Here is a 27,125-nt window from a genome sequence, read left to right on the forward strand (position 1 = left end):
CTGGACTACTCTAGAGCATTTTGTTGTGTAAATAGCACATAAAATTTGCCTTTCAAAAATGTGTAATTCAATAACCTATAATACATTCATAATGTACAATCACCATAAAACTATCTGATTCGAGAACTTTTTCACTATCTTAAAAGGAAATTCCATTTTAACAGTCATTCCCCATTTTCCACCTCTCAAGCCCCTTACAAATACTTATTTACTTTCTGTCCATAGATTTGCCAGTTCCTGATATTTCATATAAATGTAATCTTACACTATGTGGCCTATTTTGTCTGGCTTCTTTCACTTAGCATAATGCTTTTGATGTTCATCCATGTCATAGCATGTATCAGTACTTCATTCCCAGCAATGTATGAAGGTCTCATTTTCTCTACATCCTAGACACTAGTTATTTCCCTTTTTCTTTTTATTACCATCCTAGTAGGTGTGAAATGGTATCTTATTGTGGTTTTGAGTTGCATGCCCCTAATGACTAATGATATTGAGCATATTTTCACGTGCTTGTATGCCAATTGGAAATGTTCTTTGATGATGTATCTTTTCAAATGTTTTATATTATGGATACTAGACTCTTATCAGATGCATGCTTTGCAAATATTCTCCTATCCTGTGGGTTGACTTTTCATTCTCTGATAAAGTCTTTGATGTACAAAAACTTTTAATTTTGATGAAGTCAAATTACTTGTATTTTTCTTTTTTTTGCTTATGATTTTTGTGTCATATTTTAAAAACTATTGCCAAATTCAAGGTCATGAAGGGTCACTACAAATATTCCTTCTAAGATTTTTATGACTTTAGCTCATATATATTTAGGTGTTTGTTCATTTTTATTTATTTGTTTGTTTGTTTATGGTATGAGTCGAGGGTCCAACTTCTGTTATTGATTTCTAGTTTGACTCATTATAGAAAAAAGTTATTTTGCATGGATTCAATCTTTGAAAATTTGTTAAGACTTATTTTGTGGCTTAATATATGGTCAATTTTTGAGAATACTGTGAACACTTGAGAAGAATGTACTCTGATGTTTTGGGGTGGGATATTCTGAAGATGCTTTAGATGTCATTGGTTTATAGTGTCATTCAAGTCCTCTATTTCCTTATTGATCTTCTGACTAGTTGTTCTATCTGTCACTGTGCTAAGCCCAAAGATGAGGCAGAGGTGAAATCTTAGTCTTCTTAGGTCTCTTCTGACTCTGAGTCTTTCCCAGGGCATGCACATGGTTTTCTAGTAACCCAGGTATACATGGGAGTATTTCAAAGCCCTTATTCTCCAAAGTATCTGACTCCCCAATTTTTTCTCCCAGGATTTTGGCATGTCTACTGTATTTTTTTTTTAATAAACAGCAACAGCTTGTTCACTTGCCTTTCAATATTTTTGAGGACCATTCTCCATATAACTGATGCTTCACCTTAAGCGAGTTTGGAGTTAGGTGAAACAAGCAATCAATCCCCCTTTATCAAACCTTCAGGGAGCCCCCAAGATAGCCTCAAACAGACAAACATAATTCTTTGGGAATAAGGTCCGCTCTCTTCCCTGAAGAACCAGGGATACACACTAGGAATGCAGGCTGCCATCTTCAAGACCACTGCTATGCCAGGGAGGGGAATGGGGCAAGAACAAGTGAAAATGCCACAAGACTCTCCTATCATGTTTCAATGGCCTTTCTCCTGATTCAGCATTTGCTTGGTTGCAATCTTTTGACTATCTTCCAGAGTTCCAATAAAATTGATTCTGACAGTCTCCCCCTTACCCTCACTCCCCAGTGTTTTAGTGTTTCTGGAGAGTGATTGACCTCCAGAGTACTCTACATCATTTGCACCAACATCATTCAGTTCTATGAGTGACATTTGAAGTTTGAGTCCTTATGTTAACACCTTAACTGAACTGTACTTTTTTTCTGGAAGGAATAACAAATCACAAGAAAGACAAAACTAGAAATTTCTCTAGCATTAATAAACTCGTGAAAATCAATAAAAGAATTTATTTCATATATTCAAAGTCAAAATCTCTTTGTATGCATATTTTTTCAAATTAATACAAACGTAACAATACTGCTCCATATAAACCTTTATATAAATATTAAAGGAAATAATACATACTTTCCCCCTTAGTGCTTTCAAAGCACAAAATGCACAAGTCCACCTGAAGACTTACTGTCATCACATGCAAGAACAAATGTCAGGGGTTGGGGCAGCCTCAGGTACACTTTGTAATGTCTCTAGACAAAATAGAAGAGAGTTGGAGGTAGATTGTTTGGTGACTCTCCCTGCCCACCCCCTCCCACAGAGAAATAAATTACCCGAATAGCAGCTTTTTTACTCTTTGATTCAAACTGTCCTGAATATGTGACTGTTTAAAAGGCACAGCTGGAAATTGTTGAAAACATTGTTCAGCAGACACAAGATTACCAGTTGGACTCTGAACATCTATTCTTTCTAAAGGACATAGTAAGAGCACCAAGTAGTACTCTATTTACATGCGGGCCCTAGTCACTCTGGAAATGCCCAGATGAGTGAACCTTTATCACCTGTGGTAGGGGCGACAGTGTTTACTGAATAGCATTACCTAACTCAGTGGTTGGCAAACTCATTAGTCACCAGAGCCAAATATCAACAGTACAACAACTGAAATTTCTTTTGAGAGCCGAAAATTGACTTCCGCGCGTGGGCCACGAAGTTTCAATCGCACTGAACATGCGCGTCCGCATGTAATATTTTGTGGAAGAGCCACACTCAAGGGGCCAAAGAGCCGCATGTGGCTCTCGAGTCGCAGTTTGCCGACCACTTGACCTAACTCATTTGGGAAAAGAAACAACACAAATTAATATTTTCAGAGAAAATTCTTAGGGCAAAAGCCAGCTTTTACTGCTAGAAATTCATAAAATATAAAAATGTACACAGCTTTTTCTTAGCTTGTGGAAGGCAATTCCCTTGACTAAAGCATTCTAGGAAGCTTCAACAATATCTTGTTCCATCCTACAGCACAGAAAACTTGTCCTTTTTTTTCTCCTTGGTCTTTGCATTAACATCAAGATCTGCTGTTGATGTGATTAACGTTGTTAAGAAGGTGATGGGAATCTATTTTTTCTAGTGCCTTCTCAAGGTACTGGATTAAGACTCGTCTTTTAAACCTAAAAATAAAGATGGATGATATTAACCAATAGATACTTAAAGCACTATGATATGCAAGGCACTATGCTGGATACAATTGGAACTGACAATGGACATAGAATAAAAATGTCTCCTCATGTACAGATAGGGTTTAGCAAGTGCTAACAATGCCACTTAGGACCCAAACCCATTTCAGACTGTGGTGAGCCTATATGGCTTCACAGAATAGGATGAATGAGTTGGACTCAGATATCTACATGCCTCTGAAGAAATTCAACTATGAGTGAGGGCCAGGGTTTGAGCAAAGCATGGCAGAGCCTATTCCTCCCCCAGTCCTGTATTGGGCCTTAGTGCTTAAAAAAGAACAAGCTCCTCTTTACACCCACCTTGCAGCTTCCTTGATGGTAAATTCAACAAATTGTTTCTTGACTACAAGAGGTCCTTGCACTCCTTCGAGCAAAACGAAAATTCTTTCATACTCTGAAGATATTTAAAAAAAAACAAAAACAAAACCTTCAGTATTTAAAAAATGTGAATGGGAAATAAAATGCACTCTTTACACATCCTTAAGCAATCATTCTTCAGGGGTAGAAGTTAGTTATAGTTTACTTTTTAAACATTCAAATCAAACCAGCTGTGCATATCTACTAAGGAAACACTTATAAACATTAATCATATGTGGTAGGCTGACTAATGGTTCCCAACACTGCCCATGTCCTAATTCCCAAACTTTTGAATATGTTACCTTATTATGTTAAAAGGGACTTTATTTTGAAGATGTAATTAAGGGATGGATCTTGAGATGAGGACCCAGGTTTGTGCATGTAGGCCCAAATAATTACAGACATCCTTCTAAAAGGAAGGCAGTAGAGTTAGAGGCAGAGAGAAAATATATAAGGATAGTAGCAGAGGATAGAGGTTTGAAGATGAGGGAAGGAGCCATGATTTAAGGAATACAGACAGCCTATAGAAATATAATAGGAAATGATAAGGAAACAGATTCTGCTTAGATTCTCCAGAAGGAATGCTGGCTTTCCAACACCTTCATGTTAACCTAGTGAAAATAATTTCAGAATTCTGACTTCTACAACTGTAAGAAAATATAGTTTTAAGCCACAAAGTCTGTGGTACCTTTTTAAAGCAGCAAAAGGTAACTATTACAATTAACTAAGGGGGGGGGGGGAGGAGAAAGGTTTACTGCATCTTTAAAGTTAAAGCAAGAGGAATCACTTTAAATTATGTGAAAACCCAACGCTTCCCCAGAATGCACCGTAAGACAGCTTGAATCTACTCTGAATTTTACAATGAGAGGGACCTCCCATTATGTGATCTATAGATATTTTTTCACTACTTACTTCGTCCAAATTTTCGAACTTCTTTCATTAACTGATGTTTTATATCAGCATTGATTCCTTGCGCCATAGCAGGAGTTATCTGCAATGTATTTGGCACAGTTCTGAAAGTTGTTACTGAGACTTTCTGATCATCTGCGGGGACACTGCAGTTTTTGCTTCCTCCAACAAGTGCATTACTAACAGGTTTGTTAGTCAGGACATCTTTCCTTAGACTAGTAAAATCATCAGACAGAGAATCCAATCGGTTAGGTGGAATACCATCTCCTGTCATATTTATAAGCTCTGGTGCAGCAGATTTTGACAAGAAGCCATCAGGTAGGATTTGACCATTTTCCATCTTCTCCTCAGGGACATCGTGAGCGACAGTAGCATCTGGAAACAAAATTAAGAAGCTGAGCTGTGAGGTAGGTGTATTATATCAGCTCCACAGGTAGACCCCAATGCTCCTCAGTTTTGAGGAAATTAGTTGTTTCATAAAGCAAGAAGATGTTACCAGATGGAGTCTGAGACCCTTCAAATTGAAATCAGGAAGATAATACAGCTAAACCACTTTCTTTTCTTCATGGCACTATGATTACCTATAGAAACTAAGTAAGACAATACAACTAATATTCTCAGATCTCTGGCACTCGTGGTTTAGTGGCAGCTTATGCTTTACAAACTGAAAATCAGCAAGTCTCACTTGATGTCATGATTTTTGTAATTTACCTATAAAACGTCACACTTTAAATCAGCAAGTCTCACTTGATGTCATGATTTCTGTAATTTACCTATAAAATGTCATGCTTGCCGAAACCGGTTTGGCTCAGTGGTAGAGCGTCAGTCTGCAGACTGAAGGGTCCTGAGTTCGATTCCGGTCAAGGGCATGTACCTTGGTTGCGGGCACATCCCCGGTAGAGGGTGTGCAAGAGGCAGCTGGTCGATGTTACTCTCTCATCGACGTTTCTAGCTCTCTATCTCTCTCCCTTCCTCTCTGTAAAAAATCAATAAAGTATATTTTTTTAAAAAGTCATGCTTTACTAAGCTTGACATCAAACTATGTGGGTCCCTTTCATCCTCCCTCCTCTTCATCTCAAAAGACCTAAGAAAACGGAGATATGAGGCCTCTCAATGTACTCCATAACCAAAATCCCAGTCAGCATATGATCTTATCTTTTCTGTCTCAGAAAAGTGAATTTCTTTTTAGTCCAAATCTGACACACCTACTTCATTTTCTCATCCTCCCCTGTGCCAGGCATCATGCCAGGATATGGGGATCAGCTGTTAAGACAGACAGAAACAATACCTACCCTTGTGGAGGCTACATTCTGATAGAAAAGTCAGACAATAGAGGCATAATGAGCAAATGACAGTTTGAATTTGTGTTAGGGAGAAGAAAGCAGGGATGTGACAGACAGCAGAAGCGGGGGGGGGGGGGGGTCCTCAATGGATGAAGTAATAGGGCAAGGCTTTTAGAGCAGAGCCTGGAGGAGGAAAAACAGCCTGCCCTGTGCACATGCAGAGGAAGTTCCAGGCTTCAGTAGGGCAAGTGCAGGAACCCTAGGAGGGTTCAATCCAGGACCATAGAGTAAAGAACAGAGGTAGAGAGAACAAGGAGACAGATAGGACATATGTTAACAGAGGATGACAGGAAGAGAGTAAAGGGAGGATAAATGATGATGGAAGGAGACTTGATGTTGGGTGTTGAACACACAATATAATATACTAGAGGCCTGATGCCCAAAATTCGTGCAAGAGGAGGCCTTCCTTCCCCTGGTGTTGGCACCGGCTTCCCTCTGGCACCCAGGACCCAGGCTTCCCTTGCAGTCCTGGCTTCATCTGGAAGGACTTCTGGTCTAATTAGCACATTATGCTTTTATTATTATAGACTAGAGGCCTGGTGACTATATTCATGCACGGAAGGGGGGTCCCTCAGCCCGGCCTGCACCCTCTCGCAATCCAAGACCCCTGCCTGATTGCCTCTAACCACTCGCCTGCCTAATTGCCCCTAATCACTCTGCCTGTCTGCCTGATCACCTCTAACCCCTCGCCTGCCTCCTTGATCACCCCTAACCACTCACCTACCCACCTGATCACCCCTAACCACTCACCTGCCTGCATGATTGCCCCTAACTGCTTGCCTGTCTGCCTGATCTCCCATAACTACTCACCTGCCTGATCAGTCCTAACCGCCTCTGCCTGCCTGCCTGATCACCCCTAACCACTCTGCCTGCCTGATTACCCCTAACCACCTCTGCCACCACAGTGTAGTCCGGAAGGACATCGGAATGACTTTGGGAAGGCTGTTTGGCAGTCCAATCTAATTAGCATATTATGCCTTTATTATTATAGATGATGTATTATAGAATTGTAGAAATCTATATAATTCTATTAACCAAAGACCCCAATAAATTCAATTTAAAAAAGAGGATGGCAGGGCCAGGTTGTGAAGATCTTGTAGACTAGAGTTGGGAGTTGAGAATCTGTTGTGAGTGCATAGGAAAGCTGATAATGAGTTTTCAGGATGGACATAGCATTGTCTGATTTCCATGTTGACATGATCACTCTGGCTGCATGGCAGAAATAGGTCAGATGAGGAGGAGGTGAGCAGCCTGGTAATCAAATAAAAAGCTATTGTAGTAGCTTGGTGACTGACAGAGATGGTATCATAACTGAGGGACAGAGAAGTGTGGGATGCAATAATTATATTGGCCATCAAATTGCCTAGACCTGCTCACAGATGGAAGTGAGAGAAGAATAAAAGAGAAATCATGGTGACTCTGATTTTTCACCTGAACCACTTGGTAAATAGTGGCAGGGGTGTACATATGCTCGTGCACAACTACTCAAGAAAGTGGATTATGTGCACCTCTTCTTGATCTGGTTCAGTGACCTCACCTTGATAAGCTAGCTTGACATCGATAATGTTAGCATTATTTATACTGTGGAAATCTGTAAACACTGTAATCCAGTGCTTTTCCATCCTCCCAAACCCTTCACCCATGGAGAGCTGGCTGTCAAAGCTTTACAAACACACTGCTGGATGGTGTCCTTAACTGCATTGGGGATGGCTGCAGGCAAAGCTGTTTCAGAGAGGGAAGGTCAGGCAGAAGTTCAGTCGAAACAAATGAAGCCTACCTACTGAGTTTTATATGTCCATTAGTCACCTAAGTGGAGATACTATGTCAACAGTTAAATTTAAGTCTGGAATTTGGAGCAAGTTGTAGTCCAGAGGTATAGATATCTGAGTTGTTGAAATGTTAATTTTATTTAAAGCCCCAGGACTACATAGAATTATCTAGGGAGAGAGCAGTGAAGAGGAGAGGGTCCAGAACTGAGCTTTGGCATATGAGCATGACCAATGGACACAGAGAATAGGGGGTGGGAGCATATGTTGGGGGACGGGAGAGGGTGGGGAGAGGTTAATGGGGTGAAAAGGAGAGATATGTAAAATTTGCAACAATAAAGAATTTTAAAAAAAGAATTGAGCTTTGGGTTCCTACACTATTTAAAGGCGCCCCTCTATCGAATTTGGTTCAGTGACCTTACAAAGAAGGGGAGAAATCAGAAAAGAATATAAAAAACAGGTGTTATGAAATGAGGAAAGACCCAGTTGTTGGTGGTGTCTGGGAACCCAAAAAGTTTGCATGGAGGAGGGAATTAACAACTGTGTCAAATGATGTAAGAAATAATGGCAATGTGTGGTAAGACACCAGGCCCCTGGATAAGGCCTATTTTAATGGAGTGGAGGAGACAGAGCCAGAGTGCACCAGATTAAAGCAAAAATAGGAGATGAGGACATAGAGAGCAAGTGCAGATACATGTTCTTATTAGCCCATTTGCTCCTAGTGCCTCAGGAACCTGCTCTATCACTCTGACTGGAACAGCAACTCCAAATATTTGCACCTCATTATACTTTGTGTTGGCAAGACAAACATGCTCACATCTCTCCATTCTAATTTACATAGTTAATTACTATATAAGTATGGCTTTTTTTCCCCCCTGATAGAAATTGAGATCCTTGAAATAGGGTCTCTGCTCCCGGGCCCTCTGTACCTACCACATTGATTATTTCATATTGTTTTACTTAATGAAAACGAAATACAAAATAAATAAATACAAAGAAAAGTAAAATCATTTAGTGTCTTAGTCCTGTAGGAGACATAAGGAAATCACAGCCACTACTCTATACCTGTATGTACAAGAGTGGGTTTTATGAGGTTTGGATAAGATGGGAACCACGAGGCTGAAGGTGGTCCCTTTCCGCCCACATGGTTAGTTACAGTAGGTGGTGTTTGTGGTTTCCTCAACAGCGGGGACATACTCCGCCTTCTCTTAGATGACAGAGGGCTGTTGGGTTCTCCAGGACGTTTCACTTTATTTTGTGGCCCTGTTACAAACTCATCTGCTTCATCAATCATCATTCCCTAAAAAACATCAATGAACATATCCATTAACGACAACATTGGAAGCACTCTTCATATGCATATACAATCATCTATTACATCATCAATATGTCTTAATCATAGGCCAAAGATTTAACATGCCCCACACAGGCTCTATTCTTAGAAGATGCTACTCAATTTTAATCCAATCTAAGTGAAACAAGGAGGAGACTGAAATTAAGGTGTTCCCCAGTTGGTGTGGCTCAGTTGGATGAGAGTTGTCCCATGCACCAAAAGGTTCGCTAGCTCGATTCCAGGTCAGGGAACATGCCCGGGTCATGGGATCAATCCCCAGTGGGGATCATGCTGGAGGCAGCCATCAATATTTCTCTCATCTATGTTTCTATCCCTCTCCCCCACTTCCTTCCTCTTCCTAAAATCAGTAAAAAAATATATAGTGTTGCCCCAAGATCAAGCAAAATGCAATCACAATTAAGCAGAAAGCTTGAAGAATGCACAATTCTCAGCAATCAAAATGGGAATAAATACATAGATACCTTTATGGTCAATCTCTCAATCTCTCTCTCTCTCTCTCTCTCTCTCTCTCTCTCTCTCTCTCTCTCTTTCTCTCTCCCCCCCCTCCCTCCCTCTCCCTCTCCCTCTCCCTCTCTCTCTCTCTCTGACACACACCCTTCCCCTCATATTTAGATTTCTAGTAGGACAATCCAAATAAAGCAACATCACCCCATACTTCATGTTTCAAGAGGAGTAATTTACCACTATCTAGATAGAACACTAGATATCTGAATTATGGAAACAGAGGAAATAAATGGTAATCTCAATATTAAATGAATTAGTGTGTGGAGGTGGGGAAAAAATACAGACTCTGGAACTGGAAATATATGGGTTTAAATCTTGTCTCTTGCTAGCTGTGTCACTTAAAATGGTTAGGGTAAACCATTATACCACTATGAACTCTGATTTATTCTTGTTTAAGGACAGATAATAACACTCATCTGCAGAACAGTTGTGAACATTAAATGTGATCATTTCAAACACCAGCTCCTACCAGGTGCTCAATAAATGTCAGCTATTGTTGTCTTCAACCTAAACAATCTTGCATCAGGAGGTTCCTACTTTCCATTCACAGAGGGCCTTGGAGTCATATTTTATCTTTTAAATTAACAGGAAAATCTCTGTTTTATAATTCGTCATGTCAAGAAGAAATGAATTATAGCGAGAATAGCATGTTTAGGCAGATAAAGAAATAGATATTCTACCTTTTTATCTTGTTTAAATGGATTGCCAAAAGTATGCAGTCTTTTGGGTTGATCTGGATCAATCTCTCGAAGTGGAGAAACCATTGTCTTTAGATATTCCTGATAGTTTCCCATTTGTGCGACTGGAACACTATGAAGGGAATCTGCAAAATCACCATAAAAGAAACAAGATGCTACATCACTTAAGTGTATGGTCCTTCTAAGAGGACATGCTCATAATCTGCTTAGCAATATGTATGCTGGATCTGATCATCTAAAAGCTCGAATCTAGCATTCTAGGACCTAAAACAATCTCTGTTCATTCCATTCATTACTTCTCTGCCATCATTACTACCTAAAATCTCAAATCACTAATTCTAGAACAACTCCCTTACCCTTCAAACCAGGTTTGACAATGTGCTGACATCTCTTATACCGCCATTTCAACTCAAAACATCATATTTGCTCTGTGTTCCCAAGAGCCCAGTCTCCATGGTTTTCTTTTATCATCCAGAGAACCTTTGTTAGTGGGTCTCACCCTCTTGGATAATTTGATTACAATAGCAGGCTCTCTTCATAGAAAAGTCCTTCCTTCCCCAAAAAACTTGGTGTATAATTTCCAGAGGTTGGCCAGGCTAAGATTTATACATTTAAATGGAAAAGTGACTCTGTCTGAAATGAATTAAATGGAGTATAAGGGAACTGTACATTTTCACCAATTAACACGGACACTATCTGGTTCATTCTTTTCATGTAACTGAGGAATTATGGATTGAATTCATCACAGTAGTGGATGACATAGTATTAGGGCATGCAATTTCTGAGATCTGACAGAATGAGGTTTTACCGCTTTCCAACTCACTAACCCTGGGCAAACTACTAAAATACTCACTTGCAGTTCACATATCTATAAAATAGGCAAAATTATTACCTATTTCATGGGGTTATTTTGAAGCTTAAAGGAGCTAAAGCATGGAACGTAATATATGCACTGATTAATGTATGCTTTTCCTTAAACCTGAGAACAGTAAACTTGTGTTTTAAAAGATAGAGGATTTATTGAAAATAGGCATTCTAAACATTAAAATATTGCAAAAACAACCTCCCTAATCCTATATAATAAAACCCTAATATGCAAATTGACCAAATGGCCAGTCTCTTTGATGTGCGCTGACCACCAGGGGGCAGATGCTCAACACAGGAGCTGCTCTCTGGTGGTCAGTCTGCTCCCCTGGGGAGAGTGCTGCTCAGCCAGAAGCCAGGCTCACAGCAGGGGAGTGCAGTGGCGGTGGCAGAAGCCTCTCCCACCTCCATGCCTCTGCAGCAGCGCTAAATAGCCCCCAGGGGATGTCTGACTGTCGGCTATCAGGCAGGGGTCCTGGAATGCAAGAAGGCATAGGTTGGTTGAGATCCACCACCACCCCGCCCAGTGCATGAATGTCAAGCACTGGGCCTCTAGTCCATACTAATAAAATGATAATATGCTAATTATGCCTAAACCGGTTTAGCTCAGTGGTAGAGCGTCGGTCTGCGGACTAAAAGATCCCAGGTTCGATTCCGGTCAAGGGCATGTACATTGGTTGCGGGCACATCCCCGGTAGGGGGTGTGTAAGAGGCAGCTGGTCGATGTTTCTCTCTCATCGACATTTCTAGCTCTCTATCCCTCTCTCCTCCTCTCTGTAAAAATTCAATAAAATATATTTAAAAAAAATGATAATATGCTAATTAGATGGGGAGACTTTCTGGACGACCTTCCAGACAAAGCCATCGTGGTGGGGCAGAGGCAGAGGAGGTTAGGGACAATCAGGCCAGGATGAGGAGGGCAGTTAGGGGTGATCAGGCTGGCAGGAAGGGCCAGTTGAGGGAGAGCAGGCTGGCAGGGGGGCAATTGGGGGTGGTCAGGTCAGCAGGGGGATAGTTGGGGGCAATCAGGCTGGCAAAGGGGGCAGTTGGGGGCGAGAAGGCCAACAGGGGGGGCAGTTTCAGATGAACAGGCTGGCATGCAGAGTGGTTAGGGACAATCAGGCAGGCAGGCAGATGAGAGGTTAGGAGTCAGTGGTCCTGGATTGTGAGAGGGACCTAAACCAGCAGTCAGACATCCCCCAAGGGGTCCCATATTGGAGAGGGTGCAGGCTGGGCTGAGAGACACCCTGCCCCCTGTACAGATTTTGTGCAACAGGCCACTAAATATATATAATAAGCACCTTATATATATAATAAGCACCTTATTATATATATATAATAAGCACCTTCATTTACATCAGTCTTGACATTTTCTTAATCAACAAAAATTACTTTTGTGTTCATTTACCTTCATCTTGTCCAACAATAAAATTGTGTGTTTTCAGCAGATTGGATCTCATTCTGGTTAACTGGTCTAAAAGATCTCTACGTGAAATATCATAAGCATTTCTATATGTCTGAGGTTTCAAATCCTATTTGAAATGAAACAAATAATTTTAGTTATTCCTGAGACTTTTAATATAGAAATACAATTCTTAACCCTCTTAAAATCTTAGTAAAGGGCTCTACATTCACTAAAATTGACTACAGTAGAATTTTCCCAGTGGAAAATTTATACTTGCTGGCCTTGTTCTTAATTCTAATACACCCACAAAGTATTCCAAACCACTGGGAGTATTCTTTTTCAAGTGTGTCATTTAAAACATCAAATCCTGAGATTTATTCCTGTGGCAGCCTTGCAGGCCCACTGCTTACAATCTAGATGTGTTCCTCTGGCACCATGGAGGTGAGTTGCTAGGATATCCCCCTAGGAAGCAATGGCTGCTGAGAAGAGTGCTGTTAGTGGGGAATTTGATCTGAAGCCATTCTCTTCCCAGGCTGTCCCCTGCCAATGACTGAGAAATATGGTGGATATTCGGCATTGGCCAGTTCTGCCCAATGTGGACCTCCTTTATGGGAAATCTTGGTGCCAAGACTTTCTCCCAACTACACAGAATGTCTGAGGCTCTTCATAACCATTTCTCCCTTCCTTGCCCTCTTCTTCTCACAGGTTCTAGGCCAGCAGTATAATCTTAAGGATCTCTGTGCTTACTACTGTTCCCTCTCCCCTTTACTTTTCACAGACATTACCCCCTAAACATATCTTGTACATTTAATTCCATATTGGTGTCGGCTGGCGGGATAATTCCTAAACTGGTCCATCGATAAGTATAAGATCCAAAACAGCATTGTAATTATTTCAAAACTGAAGTAATGTGAGAGACATAAATGTGTCAGACAAGTTCAAACAAAGACAAACTACTTATGCCACAATTTACCTTGTTTAAAAGCCCTATTTGAAAGCCAGCAAATTCTTTGGTATTCAATTCAGTCAGTCTTGACGAAGTTTCCCCTATGATTTCTTTCAATAGTTTTCGGAAATTTTTATTGTGAGTCAAGGACATACCACCTCCAGAATGATTTTTCACTCTGATTCCAATTTCCTGGGGAGGTTTCTTCCCCACTGATGCTAGAATCCGTTCTGACTCTAGTTTGGTCTAAAATGAAAGTACACAGTATATTATAAAAAGATCTGTATCATCACTGCCATTTTTACTACTTAAGAAAGATGATACTTTAAGAACCCCACAGAATAATTTTTAATTGCAAATCACAGAAAAACAAATAATTAAACATTTTCCTGTGCTTCTCTGTACTACCACTGCAAACAAAGAGGGGGGGCTAGAAAGACAAATAACTTAGTACATTTTTTCATCTTGTCTTATTTCAAAACTTTGACTATATCATGGAGGGAACAGAAACTATGAATAAGAATTATATTCATAGACATTTAAAATCACATTTTGTTATTGTAAAATCTAGTCTACATATTCATCTTTGACTCTGTATTTATAAATGTGAACTAGTGCTAAAATTCAGGTTACATAAATTGGTATTTGAAAAAAACACACAATTTAGTTTTACTATTGAACCATGCAAAAAATTAATGCTTAATTTAACAAATATTACCAAGTAAAATGTGCTAAATGTTTCTTACTAACTTACAAAAGAATATTCTTACTAAACACTATTATACCATATTGATAAATAGTGCTTGAAAGTATATTATAACAACATATGGGCATATTTTGTGATATATTTGAGATAGTTCAAGAAACACGTGACAGTTATGAAAATAGTAATTAGAGCTATTTTAAATTAGTAATGATCTTTTCTTTTTCTCCAAAAGATGGAATTCCACCAATGTCCAGTAAGCTCAAAATAATTTTGATTTTTTTTGTGTGTTTTGGTTAGCGATATTCATTAATTTTCCATAATTATTATAATTAAATATGTTTATTTTTAAAAATTAAGTCATTAAATAAGCGATAAGAGTAAAGGAAGGGTCTGTTTCCTAAATGATCCTGAAACCTCATGTATAAAACTACACAAATAATATATTCCAGAAGGCCCCAGAACTTGCATGAGTTTCAACTCTATTCACTATTCTTCCTAGTGGCCACATCCTGCTGACACAGCCTTAAAGGCCTAAGGTAAACATCAAATAAAAATATACAAATCAATAGAGAAATAAATAAATAAATAAATAAATTTAAAAAAAGAAAACATTAACAACAACAAAATATCAGCAGAGAGAAAAAGGGGTTAAGGGCACACTTATGGACTAGAAATCTGGGCTTGCCTTTCCTTTCTTTGTATTTATGAGCACACTGGACTGGTGAGAGCTGGCAAACTCCAGAACATAAAGTTTTTTGCCAGTTCCTACAAGGTGTGTCAGCATCCCAAATTGTGGAGGCATTTTGGGTCTTTAGTGAAATCTTCTACTTTTTTGATTACTACTTTCTATTTTTTAAAGGTCTAACTTCCAAACATATTGAACTTGAAGCATTGTAGTCACTGCAAATGCTACTACTGTTCCCTACCTGGGAATACAATTGTGCATAAGAAAATAAAGCTGCTATGAAAATAAATTTGTCATAGACCATAACACATTTGTATGGCAGTAAAGCTCCTACTCAGTAGTTCTCAAACATTTCCCTGCAAGAATGGGCTAGGTAGAGGAGAAGTATGATAAGTAGGGGTGAGTGGAGGATGAGGTACTAATAGAGAGGGGTAGGCAAGGGACAAGGTGAATAATGATAAATGAGGTGTGGGTATAAAGTAACAGATGGAGGGCAAGAAGAGAGGAGATTGAACTCCACTCTTCAGGTCCCCTTGGGGCCTATCACCCTCTAGTATGAGGAACACTGGTCTCATCTCCCCCTCTCCAAGAAAAAGCATATGAATATTTACTGCCTAAAAACTAATTTCCGGCAAGTCATTTAATTACACCATACCTCAATGTGCTGGCCTAAAAACAGGGATGCTCTACCCCAATGTGATTTGAGGAGAAACTAAGTTGAGAATAGGCAAAATGTGAACCATGAAATAATCCTTTCAAACCTCTGCCCCTCTTAGGCCACAAAATATCAACCAGCTTGTGGATAGAACAAGCTGGCAAGCAAAAGGAGAACTGGCACAGCATCAGATGATACTGACAGACCTTTGATTGCAGTTTAATGGTGAAGCTAGAAGCCATAGAGAATCACATTAGTACTGTTCCATAAAGTGTAGAAATATATACACATTTAATTTGAAAAATTACAATTACACTAGAGAATAAGGAAATGCACTTCTGAGGGCAAAGGATTTTTGTTTGTTTGTTTTTACCAATACTACCTGTTGGCTGAGTTTTTTAAGGTAAGAGATAACACTGTAACTAAGTCCACAATCTAAATTATCTGATATCAGATTTGGAGCTCCCATCATCCTTAGTGCTTTCTTTAATGGCTATAAGGAAACAAAATACACAACAGTAAGAATAGAATAAATCTTAAAATACTCAAAGTTCAGTTATAAGGGGCAAAGGGACATGATTCATTTCTTAGAAGTCAAGGTGCTGCACATAAAACCAAACATGGAACATTAAAAAGTGGCAATGAAAATAGCAGAGAAGTAAGGAGAAGAAAGTAAAAAAAAAAAAAAAAAATTAGAAGCGAGTGGGATAAGAAGAGCAAGTAACAAATTCAAATAGGTAAATTGTTTTTAGTCTTAATTCCCAAGTCATAAAATTATTTCATATTCCAATTTATTGTGCACCCCATTCCTGCCATGGTAAATAATAATATACCCCAATTTCTCCTCCCAGTGACACCAGACACCAAGGTTCTGCCTTTTCACCTCTAGAAACTTGACTTAAAGTTTTCTACATCTACCTCTGAAATGATTTGGATAACTCTTGATTTAGAGTATGTGGCCAGTTCAAAATCATCATGAATATGTTTCCCAAATTGTAAAAATCCAAATGAGGCCGAGTAAATGTTTTACTCTTTTTGGATCCCTCCCACCCTGCCTCTGCACCAGTGTCTCTACTTGATGCAGTAAGTAAATATAATGTCTTCAGAAAAAAATTTCAGAGGGAGACTCCATATAGATAATTTCTAGAGTTAAAAAGGGAAGTTGATATAACACATGAATCAGACCTATTTTTAAATTCCAAAATTACAACTTCATGAGGTTAATTTTTATAAAAGAAATACAGATGTGCTTTATAAAAATAACCATGGCAGTTAAAGGGAATAAAAATAAACAAAACAGTTTTTTTTGTGCCACTATGACATCTCCAAGCTCTTACACAAAATTTGAGAAAACAATGGGGCACAAATATTTATAAATTTAAAATCTATCTCATTTCAGGGGTAAAGTTTTTGGTTAATTGACATTTCTTGTGACAAGAATCACCCCTGATAGAGTTAATACATATGTACACATAAATACATACTAATAGGTAATATGGAGGCAGAGTTTTTAAGTAGCCATCAAAAGCCTGACGCCACTTCAGATTTGGCTTAAGCTTGTGAACTTTAAACAAGTCATCTGTAAGAGAAAATCAAATACAATAACACATGATACTAGTCTCAAATATCAAGATCTAAATCAAGCAACCCACATGTATTATATCATTTCTTAGAAATCTCAAACTTTGATTATATTAGATGAACTTTTCACTGGAGTTTATTTGATTGCCTTTTCTTGGCACTATTTACCAAAATTACATATACTATTTTCTAGTATTCTAAATGAAATAAATTACTAAGTTACATATTTCTCTTTTGTCTGTGAAGCTACATTAAAATATAATATTACAACACTAACTGATCCAGGTGAAATTGTTTTTGACCTTTTACATATTGGTAACTCTACTGTAGTAATTTCCACCTGATAGGGAATCCATGATCACTGGTTGATGGCATATTCCCCTTATTCAAATAGAGAATGTGAAAAACAACAAAACTGTACTCATAGATACAGAGAACCAATTGAGGGTTGCCAGAGGTGATGGTGGGAGAAATGACTGAAGGTGGTCAAATAATACAACTTCCTGGTCATAAATAAATCACGCAAATGTTAAGTAGAGCACAGTGACTACAATTAATAATACCATAGTGCATATTTGAAAGTTGCTAAGAGAGTAGATCTTAAAAATTCTCATTGTAAGAAAAAAATTATAACTATGTAGGGTAATGAATGTTAACTAGACTTACTGTAACCATTTCACAATATATACAAATATTGAACCATTATGTTGTACACCTGAAACTAATATAATGTTATATATCAATTATATTAAATAAATAAATAGTGTTATACTTTCATCTGGAATAAAAAAGACCCCAAATAGCTGTACCAATCCTGAGAAAGAAGAACAAAGTAGGAGCAATCTCAATACCAGATATCAAGCTGTATTACAAACCCACTGTGCTAAAAACTGCCCAGTACTGGCACAAGAATAGACATATAGACCAATGGAACAGAATAGTAAACCCAGAAATCAACCCAAACCATTATGCTCAATTAATATTTGACAAAGAAGGCAAGAACTTACAATGGAGTCAAGACAGTGTTTTCAATAACTGGTGTTGGGAAAATTGGACAGATACATGCAAAAAAAATGAAACTAGACCACCAACTTATACCATACACAAAAATAAACTCAAAATGGATAGAGGACTTAAACATAAGAAGGGAAACCATAAAAATACTAGAGGAATCCACAGGCAGCAAAATCTTAGACATATGCCAAAGCAATATCTTCACTGATACTGGTCCTAAGGCAATGGAAACTAAAGAGAAAATAAACAAATGGGACTACATCAAAATAAAAAGCTCTGCACAGCAAAAGAAACCATAAACAAAACAATAAGAAAGCCCACTGCATGGGAGAACATATTTGTCAATGTTATCACTGATAAGGGTTTAATCTCCAACATTTATAGGGAACTCAAACCACTTAACAAAAGGAAGATAAACAACCCAATCAAAAAATGGGCAACGGACCTTAATAGGTACTTTTTGAAAGGACATAAAAAAGGCCAAGAGACACATGAAAACATACTCAAAGTCACTAATCACCTGAGAGATGCCAATCATAATCACAATGTGGTACTATCTCACACCTGTCAGAATGGCTATCATCAACAAATCAACAAACAACAAGTGCTGGCGAGGATGCAGAGAAAAAGTAACCCTCATGCACTGCTGGTGGGAATGCAGACTGGTGCAGCCACTGTGGAGAACAGTATGGCATTTCCTCAAAAAACTAAAAATGGAACTCCCATTTGACTCAATAATCCCACTTCTAGGAATATATCCTAAGAAACTAGAAATACCAATTAGAAAGGATATATGCACCCCTATATTCATAGCAGCACAATTTACCATTGCTAAGATTTGGAAACAGTCTAAGTGTCCATCAGCAGATGAGTGGATTAGAAAACTGTGGTACATCTACACAATGGAATATTACGCTGCTGTAAAAAAGACGGAATTCTTACCATTTGCAACAGCATGGATGGAACTGGAGAGTATTGTGCTAAGTGAACTAAGCCAGTCAGTGAAAGACAAGTATCACATGATCTCACTCATTTGTGAAATATAATGAACAACATAAGCTGATAAACAAAAACAGATCCAGAGACACAGAAGCATTGATCAGACCATCAAACCTCAGAGGGAAGGTAGGGGAGGGTGGGGGTAAGGGTGAAAGATCAAACAAAGGACGTGTATGCATGCATATAAGCCTAACCAATGGACACAGACACCAGGGGTGGGGTGAGGGCATGAGTGCCGGGGATGGGGGGGGGGTTATGGGGGGATAAGGACACATATGTACTACCTTAATCAATAAAGGGGGAAAAAGAAAGAACTCTTTCCATTCACAACAGCATGTGTGGACCTGGAGAGCATTATGCTAAGTGAAATAAGCCAGTCAGAGAACGATAAATATCACATTATCTCATTAATTTGTGGAATATAATGAACAACATAAACTGATGAACAAAAATAGATCCAAAGACAGAGAAGTATTGAACAGACCGTCAAACTTCAGAGGGAAGGCAGGGGAGGGTGTGGGTGTGTGTGTAAGAAATCAACCAAAGGACTGTATGCATGTATATGAGCATAAACAATGGACACAGACAGTAGGGGGGTGAGGGCATGTGCTGGGGTGTGGGAGCTGCTGGGGAGAGGTCAATGGGTAAAAGGAGACATATGTAATACTTTAAACAATAAAGAATTAAAGAAAAAATGGATTGTATTAGTAAAAGCAAGTAGAGATGCTAAATTGAAGTTTAAATTCTGCACAACTAAATGTTTCTTGACTGCCATGTGCATTAAAACAACTAAAGACATTTTCTTTATATAAGCAGTTATGCCATCTTTTCACATTTAAATTTAATTATTTTATTAAAGTAAATGCACTATATACACCTCATGAAAATTTCCAAAATAGCTCTCTATTTCCTTCCGAGGGTAAGGAAAAATTTTTTTTCTAACATAATAATTCTAAATTGATATTCTCAGACATCAACATGAACCTGCCACACTTACTATAAATACCAAAAATATTATATATTCAACCTTTATTTTGTTTCTTTGGGTTTTATTGGTTCCTATCCAAAAACAAATGCTTTTAGTTTCAATTACAATTCCTATGCCATATGCATAATTTTACTACAAATGGGCTATTCTTTGAAATTCTGAATTATTTTAGTTAAGAAAAGCAACTACGTATTTTCTTCCTTTACTGTTATAATAAATTATTCATTCCTGTTGAAACTAATTTAAATGGAATTACAAAGTCATAAAATGTGTGTGTTTTTTGTTGTTGTTGTTCTTTTGGAACAGGGTATAAAGAACAAATAAGAAAGATCTGAAGAGACTGCTAGCTCATTGTAGCATGCAAGTCTTTTAGAGGCCATTCATATATTGACAGAGAGGAACAAGATATCATGTTATATTGTGTCTTTTATGTGAAGTTTGATGGGAATTAGGCAGATTTTGGAAACTAACTGACAAATTTAAATACCACAAAACTAGAGAGACATTTAGATATAAATAGATTGGATAATGAGAGTCAATAATAGTCGTAATATTGCTAACAATGCTGATTGCAATGATTCTACCCAGGAGCCAATTTAGTCAAATTATTTCTTGTCAGATTCTTTGAAACAGGAGTGGGAGGAAGAAAGGAAATCTTCCACAGTCTAAATTAAGGGTAGAGATCTATTAGGGTGACAGTGCTTTAGTCACTATCTCTATAGCTCAGAAAATGATTTCCAAGGTATTAAATTTCCATTCACATGTAGTCTCTAAGAGGTTACAGTAAAGATATAATAAACAATTAGCTAATCAACATTTGAAAGACAAGAAAGTAAGTGTAGAAAGAGATTAAAACGATACTGCCAATACCCCAAAACTACTGAAGTCCATTCTCTTTCAGTTCCTTTCTCCCCATTTCACACTTGGAAGAGAAGGAAGATGTGGGTTTTTATCCAAACTCATCCACATTCTTAGCTGAGTGAGCTTTGAAAAATTACTTCACCTCTTTGTGTCTCCATTCCATCTATAAAATCGATTTAGTAACTGCCTTACCACAAAAGATTGTTCTGAGAACTAGATTATGTACATGAAAATACCACATACAATGAAAAATGGTGTAAGCTGTAAAGCACTGGATATATAGTGATTAATACACATAAAAGTATAATCATTTATTCTCTTTTGCTCCTTCTGGTCTCATTGTGGATCTAAAGTTTATTTTGTATACAAGTCCCTAGTTCTTTTTTCCCCATTTTTTTAATTAAGGTATTATATTTATACATATATTACCATTGCCCCCTCCACCCAGTGTTTTGTGTTCATTGGTTATGCTTATATGCATGCATACAAGTCCTTCAATTGATCTCTTATCTCCCCCACCTCTCCCTAACCTTCCCGCTGTAATTTGACAGTTTGTTTGATGCTTTACTGCCTCTGTATCTATCTTTTTGTTCATCAGTTTATATTGTTCTTTATTATCCATAAATGAGTGAGATCATGTGGTATTTTACTTTCACTGACTGGCTTATTTCACTTAGCATAATGTTCTCCAGTTCTATCCAGGTTGCTGCAAATGGTAAGAATTCCTTCTTTATTATGGCAGCATAGTATTTCATTGGGTAGATGTACCATCATTTTCTGATCCAGTCATCTGCTGAAGGGCGTCTAGGCTGTTTCCAAATCTTAGCTATTGTAAATTGTGCTGCTATGAACATAAGGGTGCATATATCCTTTCTGATTGGTGTTTCTAGTAGTATAGACCAAAGATGAAATACTGAAATTCAGCCCATAATAGTTTTTTTTTATTGTTTGAAGGACTACAAATAGTAGTACATATGTCTTCTTTTCCCCCCCTTGACCTCCCCCCAGCCTCCCCTACCCCCGAGCCTATGCCTTCACCTACCCTCCTCCAGCCATAATAGTTTTGAAGAACTTTTCCATTGTCCTGTGATAATGAGGACACCTCCACCCTATGGTGTCAGTGGAGACCATGTGGAGAAGAGTAAGGAGAAACTGCTACTTCTCCCAGCCAGAGAGCTATCATTGCAGTGAGGATTCAGAACTCCTATCCCTGCACAGCATTAATAAGGAGCCCCTTCCTTTTGGGTGTCAACAGGGAAGGCCAAGTGGGGAACCTGGACTTCTGCCACTCTAGCACTAATGATAAAGTATCTCAAAATCTCAGTCAGAGGAATGTGAGAGGAAGAAAGCTAAAACAGAAGATTTCAATAAGATCCACAAATTTACAATATTGAAAACGTTCAGATTTCAACTGAAAATCATTCACCTTATCAAGAACCAAGAAGATCTCAAAGCAAATTCAAAATGACAATTAAGAGACACTAACACCAAAATGACAGAGATGTTAAACATAGTCAATAAAGGTTTTAAAACCCACCATAATAAAAGGTATTTCAGCAAAATATTAGACACATTTGAAATAAATGGAAAAATAGAAAGCCTCAGCAAAGAAATAGAAAATGAGCCCCGGCCAGTGTGGTTCAGTTGCTTGAGCATCATCCCATGCACTAAAAGTCTTCAGTTTTATCCCTAGTTGAGGTATGTACATGAGGCAGCTGATCTCTCTCTCTCTCTCTCTCTCTCTCTCTCTCTCTCTCTCTCTCTCTCTTTCTGTCTCTCTCTCGTCAATAGAAAACACATTAAAAAAGAAACAGAAAGTGAGGAGTAGAAGCTATAAAGAAGAACCAAGTGGAAATCTTAGAATTAAAAAATGCAATAAACAAAGTAAAAATTTCAATGAGTGGGCTCAAAAGCAGAATGGAGGGGTATGTTTATTTTTACTTCTGTTGTCTGTGCTTTTGGTCTCATGTATATTTTTATTTCTTACAACTGCAGGTGAATCTACAAATATCTCAAAATAAAAAGTGTACTTGAAAGTAGAAAAATAATACTATTTACAGTCTAAGTAAAAATTATCTAGACTAATAGAGTGTCGGACTAGGGACTGAAGGGTCCTGGGTTCAATTCTAGTCAAGGGCACTTACCTCGGTTGGAGGCTTGATCCCTGGTACCTGTTGGAGCATATGAGGGATGCAAGCAATCAATGTGCCTCTCTCACATCGATGTTTCTCTCTCTCTCTCTCTCTCTCTCTCTCTCTCTCTCTCTCTCTCTCTCTCTCTCTCTCTCCCCCCTCCCTCTCTCCTTTCCACTCCCTCTAAAAATCAATGTAAAAATATCCTTGGGTGAGAATTAACAACAACAACAACAAAATTATCTAGTCTAATCCTTAATTGTATAATTGTGAAAACTGAGGTTATAAAGGTATATTTAAGAGAAAGGGTAAATAAATCCACAAAATATAGGTAATTTTTGTTTGTAATCATATCAATCTCAGAGACATAACCTATATTTATAGCAGTGGCAATCACCTTTAAGAGGATACTTTTAGATTAGACTAATAAATAGACAGACTATACAGAACAATATGCTAATATATTTATGATGGCCCATTCTTTTAAAAAATGTATCTTTATTGTTGAAAGTATTACAAATGTCCACTTTTTCCCCATTGACCCCTTCCACCCCACATCCACCCTATTGATGACCTGTTCTTAACCTTAATTTGCAACATTTAAAATAATTTCTTTTTCAGTACATTTAATACACATAGTACATAGAGCACTAAAAAATCTTATGCTTTTTCCAATAATTTTCATTTTTCAATGACACTTGGCATACCCTATTATATTAGTTTCAGGTGTACTACATAGTAATTACACATTTATATGACTTACAAAGTGATCATCCCATAGGTCTAATACCCATCTGACACCAGACATAGCTATTACAATATACTCACTATGCTATCTATACTTTACTTTCTCATAACAGTTTTTATAACTGGCAATTTGCACAACTTAATCCCTTCCTCTTTTTTCACCCAACTCCCTAATCTCCTCTTATCTGGCAACCATAAAAAGGAAATAAATAAATAAATAAACAAATAAATAAATAAAGTTCTCTGTATCTATGAGTTTGCTTCTGATTTTTCAAAATATATTTTTATTGATTTCAGAAAGGGAGAGGGAGAAAGAAATAGAAACATCAATGATGAGAGAGAATCATTGATTGGCTGCCTCTTGCATGCTCCACACTGGGGATCAAGTCAGCAATCTGGGCATATGCCCTGACCCGGAATAGAACCATGACCTACTGGTTTATAGGTCGACGCTCAACAACTGAGCCACTCTGGCTGGGGGAGTTTGCTTCTGTTTTATTCATTTATTTTGTTTTTTAGATTCCACACATATATGACATCATATGGTATTTGTCTATCTCTATCTGACTTATTTCACTTACTATAATAAAAAAATATTATGCTTTTAATGACTAAAACTCATTAAGGTTTGGTTCTTTTGGAAAAAATTAAGAAACTCGACCAAATAAAAATGCTCACAACTTTACAACTAGAAGGATACCATGTGGTATTATTACTCTACACAAATGTGGCTTTTTAAATGAGAAAAAAATCTCTACACATGTTTTTGGTGATATCTGAGTAACTTCTCCCTGAGTTTTTCATTTTAGAATATTGCCATGGAAACTACAGTGTCTACAACTACAGTTATTGCAGAATTTATTGTTGTACTTATTGCTATAACTTGCTACTGTGCCTAAACCAGATGCTCCAAGAGCACTGAATATTCTTTTATGAAGGAACTAGAGGCCCGGTGCATGAAATTCATGCACTGGAGGAGGGGGGTCCCTCATCCCAGACTCTGAGATCCGGGATATCTCAGAGCCCCGAATCCCTCTTGCAGTCTTGGACCCCTCACTCCTTACCACTTGGCTCACTGCTCCTTAGCGCTGCTGAGGAGGTGAGCGAGGCTCCTGCTATTGTCACTGCACTCGCCAGCCATAAGCCCGGCTTCTGGCTGAGAGTGCTCCCCCTATGGGAGGGCACTGACCACCAGGTGGCAGTTTCTGCCTCCTGGTGGTCAGTGTGCATCATAGCAACGGGTCATTCTATTGTTTGGTCGATTTTCATATTAGGGTTTTATTATATAGGATTAGTGTGAGCCAATATTCCCATAGAAGCCCTATTTTCTGAAGAAAACAATCAGATTTTTGGAGCATTAATCCCAACCAATGGTATTTTTTTTGGGGGGGGGGCTCAAACTAGTCTATAAAAAAGGCAAGTGCACTTAAAACTGGGGGTTGGGTCTGGCCAGCATGGCTCAGTGAACATTGAGCATTGACCTATGAGTCTGGAGGTTACAGTTCATTTCCCAGCCAGGGCACTTGACCCAGTTGCAGGCTTGATTTCCAGTGTGGGGTGTGCAGGAGGTGGCTGATCAATGATTCTCTCTTATCATTGATGTTTCTATCTCTCCCTTTCTCTCTTAAATCAGTAAAAATATATTTTTTTAAAATGGAGGTTGGGAGAGAGGGGTGACAGCATTGAACCTTGCAACCTGAAGAAAAGCATAAGAATCACACAACAAAGGTTGTCTCTTCTGTTTGATCTAAAGGCGACAAAAAGAAAACAAGACAGAAAACAGTACACAAATCCTATCCTTTCAAATAAATGTTTAGATTTTTTATATATCCAGATATCAATTACTATTTGACTACATTTAAAGTGCTTAGCCCATCATGTATTTTTTTGTTGTATTTTAAAGGTGATTAAATAGGACATACTTTACTTACCTAAAAGAGGGAGTAAAACTGGGTAGTTGTAGGGCATCACAAAGAGGTTTACACAAGTTAAAGTTGTACTGGCTTTTAAATAACCAAATGGATATCCAAGTTCATTGTATTTTCCACTGCTAGTAACAAATACCTGAGAATAACATGAAATAATATACAGTTATGACAATATGGATTTTATGTAAAAGCAAACTCTGAGCAATATTCCATAGCCACATCTATGGCATAATTTAATTGTAATTTAAAAATGGAAATAGTGCTTTTAACCTATGGTTTTGTCAAATACACTGAGTGGCCAGATTATTATGATCTGTGAACACATAATAATCCGGCCACTCAGTGTATATCCTATATAATAAAAGGCTAATACGCAAATTGGTCTCTCGACCAGGAGTTCGACCAGCAGGCAGGCTGGCCAACCGCCCATATCCCTTCCCTCTGGCCAGGCTGGCTGGATCCCCCCACCCATGCCCGAATTCATGCACCAGGCCTCTAATATATACCCTGTTTCCCCAAAAATAAGACAGTGTCTTATATTAATTTTTGCTCCCAAAGATGCGCTAGGTCTTATTTTCAGGGGATGTCTTATTTTTCCATGAAGAAGAATATGGTACACATTTATTGTTAAATGAAAATAAAGGAAATTTATTACCTGTATATGGTATGGTAGTACGGTAGTTGTCAACACAAACCAGACAAACTGAATCTTACAGTATCAAGAATGTACTCATTTATTCAGTGACAATCATGTCATCATCTTCTGGAATATCATCATAACAATCCAATTCCTGAATTTCCTGGTGAATTCCTTGTGACTCCATTTCTTTCAGAATCAGTGGACCAAATCTCTCATGTTTAGCCTAAGGGGGGTCTCATTGTTGGGGGGGTGCCTTATATTTCACTCAGAAGGAAACCTGTAAGTAGGTCTTATTTTCGAAGGATGTCTTATTTTCGGGGAAACAGATATATACTGAGTGGCCAGATTATTATGCGTTCAGAGAGCATAATAATCTAGCCACTCAGTGTATATTATACTAAATAAAAATGTTCAGATCACAATTTTTTTACATTAAGAAATGAAACTGTATATGCAATAACCATTCAGAGTTTGCAGTCTACATTACAGTACCCAAATATTTACTTTATTAGCACAGTGGAAAATAAGGCTGCAATACCACTAAGTGATACCAGCCATTAAAACAAATTGACTTCTCAAAAGAAGTGGTGACCAGAGTAAAGACTTTTAAGAAAATGAAAGATGGCACCATGTGTAAAGCAGACAATTGTAAAAAGACAGCCCTTTCAAAGGATTATGCTAATACTTTTTGTGTATACTACTATTAAATCTTGCTCTACTTCCCTTTGATGCCCCATTTCCCTACCTACTATTCATTTTTTATCAAATAAGTATTTACTGAATAGTCAGGCACTGGTGGTAATTATTTTGAGGCAGGAAGAAAATGCTTTGGTTC

General features: G+C 38.0%; 1 protein-coding gene across 5 annotated transcripts in view; it reads right to left on the bottom strand.

Moving 5' to 3' along the window:
• Positions 1 to 1,970: 1,970 nt before the first annotated feature.
• The window catches only part of LOC311615032 (integrator complex subunit 6-like), a 59,761-nt gene continuing 34,606 nt past the window's right edge, over positions 1,971 to 27,125 (bottom strand). For 2 of the 5 annotated variants that reach the window (XM_084870186.1, XM_084870185.1), the window contains 10 exons: positions 25,654 to 25,786; positions 16,885 to 16,979; positions 15,783 to 15,893; positions 13,382 to 13,600; positions 12,412 to 12,535; positions 10,122 to 10,264; positions 8,649 to 8,883; positions 4,478 to 4,849; positions 3,509 to 3,602; positions 1,971 to 3,142 (listed from right to left, as the gene is read on the bottom strand). In XM_084870186.1, coding sequence (XP_084726312.1) covers positions 3,040 to 3,142; positions 3,509 to 3,602; positions 4,478 to 4,849; positions 8,649 to 8,883; positions 10,122 to 10,264; positions 12,412 to 12,535; positions 13,382 to 13,600; positions 15,783 to 15,893; positions 16,885 to 16,979; positions 25,654 to 25,786 — 1,629 coding nt within the window. In that variant the 3' untranslated portion in view covers positions 1,971 to 3,039. The remainder of the gene's footprint in view (positions 3,143 to 3,508; positions 3,603 to 4,477; positions 4,850 to 8,648; positions 8,884 to 10,121; positions 10,265 to 12,411; positions 12,536 to 13,381; positions 13,601 to 15,782; positions 15,894 to 16,884; positions 16,980 to 25,653; positions 25,787 to 27,125) is intronic. The other 3 variants (XM_084870188.1, XM_084870189.1, XM_084870187.1) reach the window with 3 other exon arrangements.

The sequence above is a fragment of the Pipistrellus hanaki genome (assembly GCF_964339955.1).
Source record: "Pipistrellus hanaki genome assembly, chromosome: X".
Lineage (NCBI taxonomy): Eukaryota > Metazoa > Chordata > Mammalia > Chiroptera > Vespertilionidae > Pipistrellus > Pipistrellus hanaki.